Here is a 13826-nt window from a genome sequence, read left to right as displayed (position 1 = left end):
AGAGGCACCTGACCTTGGTTCTGTGTGAAGGAACATGGATGCCTGGAGCCATGTGAGTACCCTGGGACCCTCGCTGGTCAGACTGAGGCTGGTGCACAGAGCCCAGGAGGCTTCCCAGGTGAGAGAGAGTGAGCTGACACAGGGCCTTCAATGGATCCAGTTGATTCTGTCTGTCTTGACCTATGCCATTTCCAGTGTTGGGGAGGGGATAGTTCAGTCAGGCCCTCTTTGCCTTGGACCTTCTGGTATCCTGGGTCATGGGACAGAGAGTGTTCAAGACTCCAATCAGGTCATCTCCCAGGCCTTTAGTACAGGGGTCTAATTCTTCTCATAGAAACTCCCCGTGATGCCATTTCTAGGCCCAAGCTGAATCACGTCACCTCAAGGTCAAGGCCAAGGAAGTTTCGCAGATCAGGGGCAGAGGAGAGGATTTTCTTGACCCGCTCCCTGCCCATGGGGCAGACTGGATGTGAGAACCATGCAGGAGAAGCATAAATCTAGCTGAGCCCTGCCTTCCCCTCTGTGTCTGGAGGCCTGGGTCAGTACCAGGACTGGGGGTGGGGCTTAGACAGCCAGGGAATCTCTCCAGAGACAGTGCAAGACTCTTAATCTGGTTCTAATCCCATCCACCTCTGTGGTAATAAGACTGCTGTTTGGATGGGGGCTGTGGTGGCCTGGAGACACTGGAATGGAGGGAGGGAAAGACAAGTGGTATCGAAAGTCTGCTTTGTGGTTTTCGAAGGGACACAGATTCACTTCGGACTGTCAGCATGTAATATGACACCCGCCCAGGCAGGGAAGTTAGTAGTGGAGAGGGGACTCATCCAGTGTAAGCCTTGGGAGTCAAATGTCTCTGGGCTAGCCCTCTTTCTGTTCACAAACAGCAGATGGATACACAGAAGAAACATGGAAAATGTACACGGCTTCCTCCCTGTGCCCTCTCCCTGTGCCCCTCCTCCAACCACCTGCTCTATCGCCCATCCTTTTGAGGACCCAGCTGGCTCTTCAGAAATTTTTTAATCATATAGGGATGCTGAACTCAGCTGAGATGAGTGAAGGCCTTGAGAGAGAAAAGCTCAGAATGGAGTTGAATAGCTACCGGGGCTTTGCCTTGTGTGGGTGGATATAAGGATCGATTACTCAGAGCCCCAGGCAAGGTGTTGTGATTGGGACAGAACCTTGGGGCTGGGATGGAGGTGGGCTAGAGAGAACCAGTCTATTCACAGTGGGGACCTTGGAGTGCAAGGATCACTGGGACCTTGAAGTAATGACCAGCAGAAACTGAAGGTAAGTCTCGCAAGGCCTCATGAGATATAGGGGTTGGGGGGGAAACAAAGTGCGTCATTCAGTGTAATGGAGCCCAACACTGCCTCCGATACCTGAGAGACCAGAAACATAGACCCTTCCCAACCTCCACTGGGGATGTTTGGTATTGAAGAAGCTAGGGAGACCAGTTTACAGAGGAGGATGTGACAGAAAGTCCTAAATGTCTATCGAGAGGCCATGGGTGATGCAGGATGGATGTGAGCTGAGCTTAACCAAGCAGGAGCACGGCTAGGTAAAGAAGAGACTGCTCTAATTAAAAATAAACAAGCGAATAAACAAGAAAGGTAGTCGGGAGAGCTGGTCCCAAGGACATGAGACAGAGGCTAGCCCTGCCCCGGCACTGGTTGTAGCGTTTCACAGAGCAGGCCCTGCCCCTCACTTGGGCGACACAGTGGAGCTGGCACTGATGGCGAAGGTATGGGTGAGCCAGCCCCGAGGCTGTGCGAGATATAGAGCTGGCCCCGCCCCTTGCAAGCTATCCAGCGTTTGGAAGAGTGGGCCCCCCACACTTTTGCTGGGCCGCACAGAGGAGCTGTCTTTGGAGGTGTGGGTTCGAGTGAGCTGGTCTGAGGATCCCTGAGAGCAGAAGAGCCGATCCCGCTTCCTGCTGCTGGCGGCATTGGGTGGCCTAACTGGCGCAGTGTTGGAGAGCTCCCCCTGGTGGTGCAGATGAGAGAAAGTCCTCATGCTGACGGGCTCAGCTACCACCCAGGCCCAGATCCAGGGCTCTGAACTGGTACATCCCAAAATTGTATCATCTGTGAACAGTTGGGATGCATGAAAGGGTTGGTCCTGCTAATTCAAAGCTGCGGGATCTCCATGACACAGGGCAGCAACAGGATAACTGGGAGGAGTTCCGATGAGGATCCAATATTGATAGTGTCCCAGAAGCCAGAGACTTCAAACCAGATCAGTGACCCATTAGCAAAACATTTGCAAGTAAAGATGTGTGGATGGAGAGATACGCTGTGAGACACACTGGGACACACCACAGCTTCCACAGTGAGATATTTTCTATGCTTTGTTTTGCTTTTTTTTTTTTTTTTTTTGGTTTGTGTGTTCTTTATTTGGGGGATGAAGTTGTAACGGTGAAGGGTGGATACGAGGGAACAGGGAGATGAGCGGGACTGGGGTGCATGGTGTGAAACTCACAAAGAATCAATAAAAAGTTTTTTTTAAACAAAAAAGCATTTATGATGAAAACCAGCATTTCCCAGTCCTGTCCATATTCCCAGCCCTGCTCCCCAAGGACCACTGCTGCCCCAAGACAGGCTCCTCCTTGGCTATTCTGCTCCAGTTGATCACGGAGCATCTGTACTCCTGAACTTTATTATATGCATCCTGCCCCTTCTCAATGTCAGTTTTCATGATTTTTAATTGACCTCTCACAGTAGAAGAGGTTTTCTTTCACATTCCAACCTCCGGTTTTGAGGAGACAAACCCTTGTGAGCATGCGTGAGTGCCTGGTTCAAGCATGTCCACACTGCCCTCCCTCTAAGCAGTTTGTTCGCAAACTGAATTCTAGGTTGGAGCCTGTTTTCTGGAAGCGGAAGATGTTCTAGTCTGTTTTGATAGCAAAGTCTGACTCCTAGTTCTCTTATGATCCAGTTTTCATCCCTGGTGACTCTCTTTGCCCTTCCTTACACCTGGTCAAGGCTATCCCCTGCCTGTGGGACTAGGGGTGGAGAGCAGGCTTGAAACAAGAGTGGGGTCAAGGCATGTCCAAACCCTGGAAATCTCTTCCTGAGATCGGCAGGGGTAGGATCACCACCAGCCCTCCCTGCTCTGGGCCTGCTTGTCACACATAGACCTGTGCCCCCACTTTTGCAGCCCGGTAGACAAGTTAAACTTTCTCTCTCCTTATAAGGCAGTGTCCAGCAGCACCTGGAATTCCTCCTTATGCAAATGAGGTATCCCCAGCATGTTGGCCTGGACCAATGATGTACTCTCATTCTATACCCACTCCCCAAAGTTTTAAATAGCCTTTGTTTTCCTCCAGCTCCATGAAACCTGCCTCCCACTCACCTATTTATTGCCTGAGGACTCCATCACCCCAGCAGGTCCTGCCTCACTTCCACTGGTCTGATCCTGAGGGATCATGCCCTCGAGGGAGGGGGAATAGATCTGGAACAGCACACTGACCCTTGACCTGGATGATCTACAAGTGTCTCTTCTGGAAGTCTTCCTGGTGTCAGTTGTGTCTTTCCTTTGTCCTTTCTCTTCCCAGAACTAAGGATTTGGCAACTTCTGCTTTTCTAAGATTTTTATATTTTATCTCCTGGTTTCTTTTTGTTCATCTGTCTAGTATTCCTTTACTGTATGTTTGAACTTATTATTTTTTTTTAGTTTTGCTATCATGTGTTTAACTTCCCAAGTTTTTGATCTGCCTCTTTCTATTTTAGCACATCTTCTATATTTTTGTAGATGCAAATTTTCCTCTTATCTCCTCCCAGTAAGATATTAATTATAGAATGATTTTAAATACTATTTCGAGATGTTAACGTTCATTGCACAGAAATGAAAATATTTTTAATACTACTGAGCTTCCCACTCACCAACAGTTATCGTGGTAAATTTCATGTTTTAGCTGAACATTAAGAATGTCCAGGGTACTCAAGAGGCAGAGGCAGGCAGATCTCCAAGTCCAGGCCAACCTGGTCTACAAAGTCAGTTCCAGGAAAGCCAGGGCTATGCAGACACACACACACACACACACACACACACACACACACACACACACACACACAATCCTTTATACTTTACGCTTTCTGCAACATTTATTTTCTCTGCTTTGGTCGTCTTGGTCTTTCTTGGGTTTCCCGTGCTCCCTTACTGCTCTAGTCAGGTAGAGGGGCCTGGAAACTGCACCAGCAAAACTCACAGGTGGGTGTGTCCATTGTAGGCTCTGTGAAGCCTTCCATGGAGCACTCTCCAATATTGGAGGATCTTTTCTCCGGGTCTTGTCATCTCCTGTCCCAGAAGGAAACCTTGCTACCTGCTTGGCATATCCTGGAGCAGAGAAAGAAAAGACCTCACCCTAAGACTCATCACAGTCCTTCTCCACAGTCCCTCATCTCTGTGTAGACAGGCCCTCTTCCTTCTCCCTCTCCCATACAGTCCTCAGGAGAGGAAGCTTCACCTTTTCCAGGAAGGATACCTAGCTAGCAGGACAGTCTGGGTGTGTTGGCTGAGGTAAGCAGGCAGAGTACTACACTCAGGAAGCTTAACAGCTAAATATGGAGTTTTCAGTCAGTCTTCCTGTTTGGGCACCAAGTTTCATCCAGACCAGCATTTCCCTTCTGAGGGTGAGTCAGGAGCTCAAGTTGGTTTTGAGGTTGCAGCTTCCTTTGTGCTGCCATTCCCTGCCCTGCCCCACACAGTGCCATCCTCAGCATCTTGGCATCATGTCTATTCTTTTTCAGATTTGCTGTCACGGGAGGTGGTGGTTGGGTGTGAGCATGATGTGGCTTGCCTGTGGAGGTCAGCGGTCAGCACGTGGGAGTCGATTCTCTCTTTCCTACCATGTGGGTAGGTCTCAGGGATCAAACTCGGGTTATTAGTCTTGGCAGTGAGTGCCTTTGCCCACTGAGCCATTGAACTGACTCTGTTTATTCAGCCACATTATTTGTTTCTCTTCTTGAACCTTCTCTCCGTCCTTGGGAGCCATGGTGACTAATCTTTATTGTCAACTTGACCAGATTTTGAATCACCATGGAAACACAATTCTGTGTGTCTATGAGGACTTTTCCAGAGAGTCTTAACTGAGAAGCTAAGGCTTATTTTGAATGTGAGTGACATGGGTCCCAGACTGAAAGACAGAAGTGAGCTGCCCAGGGCCAGCTGCTGTATGTCCTTGCCACCGTGCCTTCCTAGCCTTTGAGGACTGTCTCATCTCAAACCATGAGCCAAATACACCCTTGTTGCTTCAGGTGTGCCCTGTCACCTGTTAACACCGCACAAGCAACGTGGCCCGTGCTTCCTCCTTTGCTGACTTTTGTGAGGACGAAGTAGCCAGCAGGCAGAGTGGCTCCAAGATCTTGCTTTTCGCCTCTCTCGTGAGGTGACTTGTTAAGGGGACAGTTGCAGACTGCACTGGACTCGTATCACAGAAACCGTAAGCAAGCACAACCTGAGAAGATGACTGTGTGACTGCTAGCCATGACCGGCTCCCCTCCCACAAGAGAAGCCAGCCTCACCGTAGGCATCTGACAGAACAGAAGCAGCAGGGAAGAGTACGATGGCTCTTTGGACTTGATGTCCTCAACCTTCTTGGGACCACAGCTGGGCCCAGGCAAGCTGCTGTAGGAGAGAGGCAGACAGGGCAAAGGCAGGTCTGTGTTGTCACCGGCTCCTGGATCTGCATCCTAAGACAAATCCTTAGGTGGAGGAGTGGAGTGGGGCCTGGGGATGCTGCTTCAAAGGCTGGGGGCTGGAGGAGGAGGGACTGCAGGAAGATGACCTTGTCTACCGGTAGAAAGTGGGCATGTGGGACTGTCTTCCTCTTGCCTCTTCGCCTCTCCAGGAACAGCTCGTGGGCACAATCCACCTACTTCTTTGAGTCTGTCTCCTACTCTATGCAGTGCTGCCCCATCTCATATGCATGCCATTGTGAGGATGAAATGTGCTATCTTAGGCCTGACGAGAACCGGTGAGGCCTCACATGTGGTCCCCACACCCGAGGTCACACCGGTGTGTGCACATGTGCCTGCCTACAGTTTCTCTCACTTACTCCAGTTTCACACAGAGAGAAGGGCTGCTTCTCGTAGCCAAGAACACATCCCAGCGTCCGTCCCCTAAAGTGGCAAATCCTCCTCTCTGCCTCAACAGCCATGGGAGCATCGTAAAATTATGGCTGAGGGCAGACGTTCAGAGACCCATAGTCTCTCCTCACCTACAGGCTTCACCAGAGAAAGGACTGGCTCTGGGGTCTGTGAGAAGAAGACACTCGTGGGAGGAGGTGTTGTGTCTATTCCTTTCCAGGGGGTACCGCAATGCACGCATGCTATTGGGGTGACCTTTCTGATATCAAGAGCGTCACGCTGCTGCCCCAACGTGCTATAACACCAGCTCGTGGCAGGTCCTGGAGGGCAGCTTCAAGGATAGAGATGAAGATGGAGGCAGGTTGTCTCATTCCCATGACAGCTGATTGTGTTGCCATAGCAACATAGCTCTGCCTCCATCCCGTGGTAGCTCCGTTTTCCGGGATGGGCAGAACACTGTGATTATTCATGACACAGGGACGAGGAGACCTTGTCATCCCTGGGGAGGTGAACTAGGGGACTCTAAGGCCTCAGCTTAGGCTGAGGCATCTCGTGAGCAGGAGGGTAGATGTCCTAGGGTTACCCAATGACAAGCTTTCCTTTTTTTTTTTTTCCTCTACCAGATTCCCCCTCCACAGTTATCAGCCCCCCAGGGTTGACTCAGACTGGAAGCCTGTCATCTTTAAAGAGGCTTGAAGGCACAGCTGTGACTGGGGGTGAAGAACCATTAAGCCCAGTCATTGGCTTGAACCCCTTGAGTCATTTATCTTTCATGTCCTTGGCTGGAAAGAAGACATGGTATGGGATGATTCCAAGCAAAAAGCAGTAACCATCTTCCCTGGATATGTAGATGTTCCCTGCACCTCCCTGCCCAGGAGCCAGGCAGCCCTCCGGAAGGAGGACTCAGGTTAATTCTCTGTGAACAGGGCAGCAACTGGCAGCATCTTTCAGACCATTCTGTCCCCACTGACTGATGTGTGGGGATTGAAGGGAAGGATCTTAGTGAGTCTGTGTCCTACCCCACTACCATTCAAAGGGTGCAGTAAAACTTCCACCAGGAAAGGAGGGAAGTCTCTGAAGTAGGAGGCCCACTTCAGAACTTGATTTTGGAGTTGGGAATGGTGGGACACGACCTTCATCCCAGAACTTGAGGAGCAGGGGCAGGCAGATCTCTGTGAGTTCAAAGCCAGCCTGGTCTAGGCCAGCCTGGTCTAGTACAAGGCCAGCCAGAGTTACACAGTGAAACCCTGTCTCAAAACAAACAAACAAAAAACCCACCCCTACCATTCTATTAAATATGTATTTAAAAAAAATGACAGTCTTGCTGAGGTGTTCAAGTGGCATCCAGTTTGGGCACCTCTTTAGGCTCTAAAGTTTTCAGCAATTCATTTTTTAAAATCAATGTAAAGATTTTATTTTTAATCAGTGTATGTGCATCTGTCTGTCTGAGGGTGTGTGCATATGAGTGTAGGCGCCCAAGGATCCAGAAGAGGGCTTCGGATCCCCTGGAGCTGGAGTTACAGCTGGCTGTGTACCCCTGGGTGTTGGGGACAGTTCTTACTTTAGAAGAGCTGCGAGTACCCTTAATGGCCGAGTCATTTCTCCAGCCCCTTAATTTTTTATTTTGCATTTTAAAACATTGAGCTGCAATAGCCGGGGCAACAGCCGGGTCCTTCCTTAACTAGTAATTTAAAAAGTACCGATTTTGGCACCAGAGACATCTTGAAATCAGAGAAGAGGCAACTAAGGGAGAAGAGGATCTGCCCTCTCTGCACTGCCCGCAGATTCCGGGGAAAAATCACACACGGTAAGGCGACAGCATTGCTTTTATTGCACAAGTCTAGAAGCTCCCTGCCTTGGCCTCTGCCATGGGGTGGGCTGCAATCCACCTGCAACCCTGCACTCAGCCCCGTGCCGCCCGCGCCACCTGCCTCCTGCCGTAGCGCAGGCCAAAGGAGTTCCAGTTGTAGGCTGACATGTCCTTCTCGCGCTGCACCAGCACCGATCCGCGGGGCGCAGGGATCAGGCGACTGCGGGTGGCACACGGGGGCCGCTGGTGCCCCGTGGGGTTCTCCACCGGCGGGCATGGCGATGTTCGGCGAGCGCGCAGTCCTGCAGCCCCAGGCTTGCTCTCTGCATACCGCGGGCCCTTTTGCCAGGCATTAACGAGTTCCTGGGGTCCGGACTGTTGGCCTAGGACAGAGTACAGAGGAGTGAGGCTGGGACAGCAAGGCTTGCTTTGGACACCAGCTCAGACTTCCCTCCCCTTCCGATGCTGGCCCTGGGTCCTCAACCTCAGAAATACTGCTCTGACCTCTGTGTGGAGCCAGGATCCTGCTTAGTCCGGGTGGCTTGGCTGTTTGCTCCTCCCTCCTTCCATAGCTTTACTTTCAAGTGCTCGCCAGAATTCTACTAAATACGTTTATAAAACTACCTCCTCTGAGACGCAAACAACATGCAAGAGAAAAAAAGGAGGGTATAGAGGGGGAACTCGCTCTAGCCCTCTTCTGGGCTCTCTGCCTGATCCTTCAGTTGAGTGTCTGTGTTGGGAGTTGGAACGGTCCAGCAGCCTCCGGGGGAGGGGGGGACGGAGGGGATTCATTTCTCCATCTCTAAGAATGCTTGAAACAGTACCCCTGCACATAGTATGGCCTCAATACGTGCTCATTAAGCAATAGCTAATGAAAAACTTGGAGTAACAGAAATAAAAAAAAAGTGGAGCCAAGGCTGTTGTGCCCCCATGCACCTGTGACCTGACTCTGGTCTCTGAGGACAACTGCAATCCCTAATACACAGTATCAAGACGCAATGTGACGCCAGACACTATCTAGATTGCCTTAGCAGGTACAGCTCTCCCAGGCGAGGTGCAAGGCCTTCCCTTCTTGTTGGAGGCTAAGAAGGCTCACTCTGAAAACACTTCATAGACAAGGCTCATTAAATTCTGTCTCTCTCTCTCTTTCTCTTTTTCCAGTAAAACAGGGCAAGTAGCTCTGAGTACACAATGCGTCTAGTCAATTATGGACAGAGATTAGTAAAAAGGAACGGTGGTGTGAGTGGGTGTTGGCTCCTCCATACCCTGGCACACTCTGGAGATGAGTGTGGCTGTGGTCCAAGATTAATAATAATAGTCTGGGAGGCCCCTCCTACCTTCTCTGGATAGCTGGTGTGGGAGAAAAGATCTTAGTTCTACACACGAACCTCAGATCAGGATAACCTGTGCAGCCGGAAAGGGCCAGTAGCCAGTGTTTCTGCACAGTGATGGGGTTATTCTTATCTGGGGATGGTGACCCTATTGGAGAGTGTTTGGGCCCCTGTTCCCGTTGCTTTGCTTATGTATGATGGTGTCAAATTTGCAGGATGTATCCTGCATTCTATGCCTAAGTTCTGAGGTGCAGAAAGGCTAAAGCAAGCTCTAATATGTACAGAAACAGAACAGCTAAGGAAAGTTCAAACCCACACCCTGACTTAGAAGCCACGATGCTCTTGGAAGTACCCTGGCACCTGTTGGGATTTGTCAGTACTGAGCACCTCTGGGGAGCACTTTGCCTCTTTGGGCTTTAGTTTCTCCAGTTCATCAAAGCCCCCAGTGAATCCGTGAGGTAGCTTGACGGGCATTAAGGTCTGTGTGGATGATGAGGTTGTTGCTGTATTGGGTTTGTTTGTTTGTTTGTTTGTTTGTTTGAGACAATTTCTCTGTGTAACGGAGCCCTGGATGTCCTGGACTAGACTGACGTCGAACTCAAGAGATCTACCTGCTTCTACCTTCTGAGTGCTGGAGTTAAAGGCCTGTGCCACCATGCCCGGCTGTGTTGACATTTTTTGAGTTTTGTTTTCAAGTCCCCTTTCGGGATCTGAGGTCACAGATAAAAGTAACTTACACATGAAGCTCCTTTCCAGCATCCATAAAGACAAGTGCTTGGGGTAGAGCAGAGCACGGCAGGAGAAAAAAATCACAAAGGAGTTAGGGTTGACAGGCCCCTGACTCTAACTGAGCCTCCCGGTGCTCACAGCAGAAGGGCCTGGGCCAGCCCTGAGTATTTCTCAAGTGCAGAAACTGAACTCGTGTCGGTACCTTGGCTACAGTCTGAAAAATACAGCGAGTCTCTGTCTTCAGACACACCAGAAAAGGGCATTGAATCTCATTACAGGTGGTTGTGAGCCACCATGTGGTTGCTGGGAATTGAACTCAGGACCTCTGGAAGAGCAGCCAGTGCTCTTAACCACTGAGCCATCTCTCCAGCCCAAATAAAGCGAGTCTCACGTGCACTGACTCTCTTGCCCCCTTTTCCGGGATGGTGTGTACCTGTGGGTTCAGGGTTCACCACAGGTGCCATTTTTGCCAGTGGCTCCCCAAAAGAGGCCACACAGAGGAGAAGCAGCAGCTGCCAAGAAGCCAGCGAGATCATTCTGGAAGAGGCAGATCCACAGGGTGTCCAGAGGCTGAGACGAAGAGAGGCAATGAAGACCAGGCCAGAGTTAGTATTCACCAGAGCCTACCTAGGTCAAAGAGAGCGCCTGGGGGAGAGGAGAAAGCCCGGTGACCAGAGATGATCAGAAGGATAAGCCCCAAACAAGGCCACCGGAAACAGGACTGAGGGACGGAAGAAGGCAGGGAAAATGGGAAGGGTCTGATTTGGTGGGAAGGGCTGAGAAGCCTTGGTTGGACCGTGGTAGGGCTCTGGGTGGAAGGTTTGCAGGGCAGGGATGCTGAAGAAGAATAAATGTCATGCACAGGAGTAGTCAGGGAGGGGGAGGTTGGTAAGGTCAGGCAGGAGTGTGCTCTGAGGTTCAACTATTCTCTTGGGAGCCTGGAACCAAGCCCCGTGCTGGGTCCTGTGCTCTGCTCTCCTACGCAGCACCCAATCTTCCTCAATCTAGCTCTGTCCCCATGATATAATAGAAACCCAGTTTCTTCTCTCTTCCAGGGAAAAAGGAAGAAAGAGGCAATCATCTTGCACATTCTCAAAGCCCTCCGCAGCCTGGGAGACCATCATCAAACTGTCTTATTGCCTATAATTCAGGGCAGGGAAAGCCTTTCTCTCCTCTGGCCCGTCAGTCACTTCTGTTCTCGTGGGCTCTGGGAGGTTGTGAACTAAATTGGCCTCATCAGTTTGACTGCTGAGGTAGGAGCTGTGTGGCCTGACCCTCATCTGGCCACTCCACCTTTCTCCTCTCCTGCTCCCCACTCCACCCCACGTCTCCAGCTCCCAAGTCCAATTTCCCTTTGAAAATGTCACCAAGCACTTTGAAACTGTCCAACAAATGGCATTAAGTGCCCTGGGAGGCTGGAGGCACAACAGGCGGAACCCAGGGCTTCTGTTCAAGGACAGGAGTGAGGACAGATATCCTTGTGAGCCATGATGGCGTGATCTCTCGGCACCGTGCATCTTGCCACTTTGTCCCCAGTCCTACCCCTGCCACCTGACTCCAGACTCACACATGAATCCTGAGTTTCAGTGCTCCAGCTCTGGCCTCATCCCACGAGACATAAGCGGACCACACCCATCTCCAGGCACCATTGGTTAGCCTGGCCCCCAGCTGCTCAATGAGATGGCTGCCAAGACTAGCAGACTATGACTCTGTGACATTCCAAAAGCCAGGCACTTTCTGTAGATGCCCTGAGGCTTGAATAGAAATACAGTGGAAACCAAAATCAGTAGACGGTCTGGATCACAAGGACCAGGGTTAGGAAGTCACTGCTGAAAGTACTGACAATACAAGTAGTACTGTGTAGGTGCTGGGGTGCTGAGGGTGCAGGGACCCCCTGATCTCAAGGTGCTGAGGGTGCAGGGACCCTCTGATCTCATGTCTAGTTGACTCACAGGCAGCTTGTATAAATAGATCATTCCAAAATGACACCAGACACATGCTAACAGCTGATGGCAGCTGGGGAGTCTGACGGGAGGGTCCGGGCTGGTGCTGGCACCCCAGCATGCACCAGATGAAGAGGGCTCTCAGAAGCCACCTCAGGGGATCTGCAGGACCGATGACGCCAGGGGGTCCAGGATGGCAGGCAGGGCTGGGTATAGAGGTGCTGGATACAAAGTTAGCGCTTTATAGGGAGAGGAAGCCATGCCAGGTTATACCCCAACGGGGCCTGAGGAGGGCAGGAATGTGTCAGCGTGCTCCGTAAGTGGTACCTCGTGTTTTCTCTAAACAGAGAAGGTGGTGAGGGAGGTAGGGGAGGGGAGGTGGAGAGGGAGGAAGGGGAGGGGAGGTGGAGAGGGAGGAAGGGGAGGGGAGGAGAGGGAGGGGAGGTGGGGAGGTTGGTGATCCAGACTTCTGCCTCTCATCCCTCTAGTACTCTGCACTATCATGGACAGCATTTTTCAAGTGTACCAAGGGAGAACTGTGCCTGCTCACGACACACCCTTACCCCACGTATACACACGTACCACATATGAACACACTACATACAATGACCCGACATGGTGAGATGATGGCTCAGCAGATAAATGTGCTTGCTAGCTACCGCGCTTGACGATCTCAGTTTAACCCCTTGGACCCACATGGCGGAGGGAGAAAACCACCTCCAGAAAGTTGTCCTCTGACTCCCCTGGGTGCTCTGCGCTTACACACATGCGCAGAAAAAAATAAATGATAAACAAATGTCATAACATACGAAGCACAAACACCTCACATACATACCACACACATCCCACAAGTAACACACATGCCACATGTACCCCAGACCCCAATAACTCTCAGTTGCCTATTCTAGAGAGCGCTCAGTGCATGAGAACTGAAATGTTAGAAAACAAAAAGGAACATGCCCGCCCCCTCTCCCCCTTTCAGTATGTAAGAAACCGGAAGAGGTTTATCTGGTCTGCCATGAACAATCATGGTGGTTCCTTTCACTCTAGGGGCTTTTAGATCTAGTAAACAACAGAAATTCTAGGCGTGATCAGAAGGTTTTTGACATAAGATGGCTCCTTCCAGCGGTATCCCCCCCCCCCCCAGTTCTTAGCAAGTTGCTCAAAGCATATATATGTATATAGTTAGTTTTATATTGGGGGGAAAGGCTCAGACAAGCCGTGGTGAGCCCATGAACCCAAAGGGCTTGCCAAGCTCCCTTCAGGTAGTTCCCACAAAGAGTCTCTTTACAACATCCACTCCTTACGCGGCAGAAGTGGGCTCTGAGAACACCCAGCGACACACAAGACACAAGACAACGTCTTCATCACTGCATTCCTGGATCCCTGCTTTCCTTGCCTCCTTCTCCCTTGATGCTTCAACTGGCCTTGGGTTAGAGGCCTGCTCCTCTAGATCCTCCCTGGGTCAGGGCAGTCCCAAATCCTGTGGGCAGTGTGCCTACCTTGGCTGGGTCCTGGCTTGAGGGCCGGAGGGAGAAGAGCCACTTGGGTAGTTGGAGCACACTGAGGGGAGCCTCTGGCTCCTGGGCTTCCTCTATCTGGCTGCCCGATCACAGCCCCTTTTATGAAGTCTGGATGGGTGACGTATCCCAGCATAATCCCACCTCTGCCCTCCCGGACCCTCCTCAGGGCTCCACTCCCTCCCTCTGGCCCCCGCCTCCTGGCTCTCAAGTCTGGAGCCAGCGACTTGCTCGCCCCCAGAAACCATCCAAGGCTGTTCTCATAAGCTCACTGGCTCTCCCATCATCTCTAGCCTCTTGACACCCCTCCCTCGCAGCTGGAGACTCATTGTACCCCAAACAATGCAGAGAAAGTATCTGAGGAGTGTGTATATTGTGTATATGTGAAATGACTTGCCTTTCTCTGC

The 13826-nt window shown here is 51.1% G+C and overlaps 1 protein-coding gene across 2 annotated transcripts; it reads right to left on the bottom strand.

Moving 5' to 3' along the window:
- Positions 1–7894: 7894 nt before the first annotated feature.
- Positions 7895–13495, bottom strand: Kiss1 (KiSS-1 metastasis-suppressor). 2 transcript variants are annotated; one of them, NM_181692.2, is made up of 3 exons: positions 13402–13495; positions 10390–10601; positions 7895–8279 (listed from the first exon to the last, which is right to left on the bottom strand). In NM_181692.2, the coding sequence occupies exons 2-3, from the start codon at positions 10490–10492 to the stop codon at positions 7990–7992; spliced, it is 393 nt and encodes a 130-aa protein (NP_859043.1). In that variant the 5' UTR covers positions 10493–10601; positions 13402–13495; the 3' UTR covers positions 7895–7989. The 2 variants fall into 2 exon arrangements, with proteins under 2 accessions (NP_859043.1, NP_001399554.1); NM_001412625.1 differs by having other exon boundaries at positions 10390–10526.
- Positions 13496–13826: the final 331 nt, after the last annotated feature.

Source organism: Rattus norvegicus, chromosome 13 (assembly GCF_036323735.1).
Source record: "Rattus norvegicus strain BN/NHsdMcwi chromosome 13, GRCr8, whole genome shotgun sequence".
Classification (NCBI taxonomy): domain Eukaryota; kingdom Metazoa; phylum Chordata; class Mammalia; order Rodentia; family Muridae; genus Rattus; species Rattus norvegicus.
Note: the sequence above shows the minus strand (reverse complement) of the source record. Positions and strands in the feature narration are given on the sequence as shown.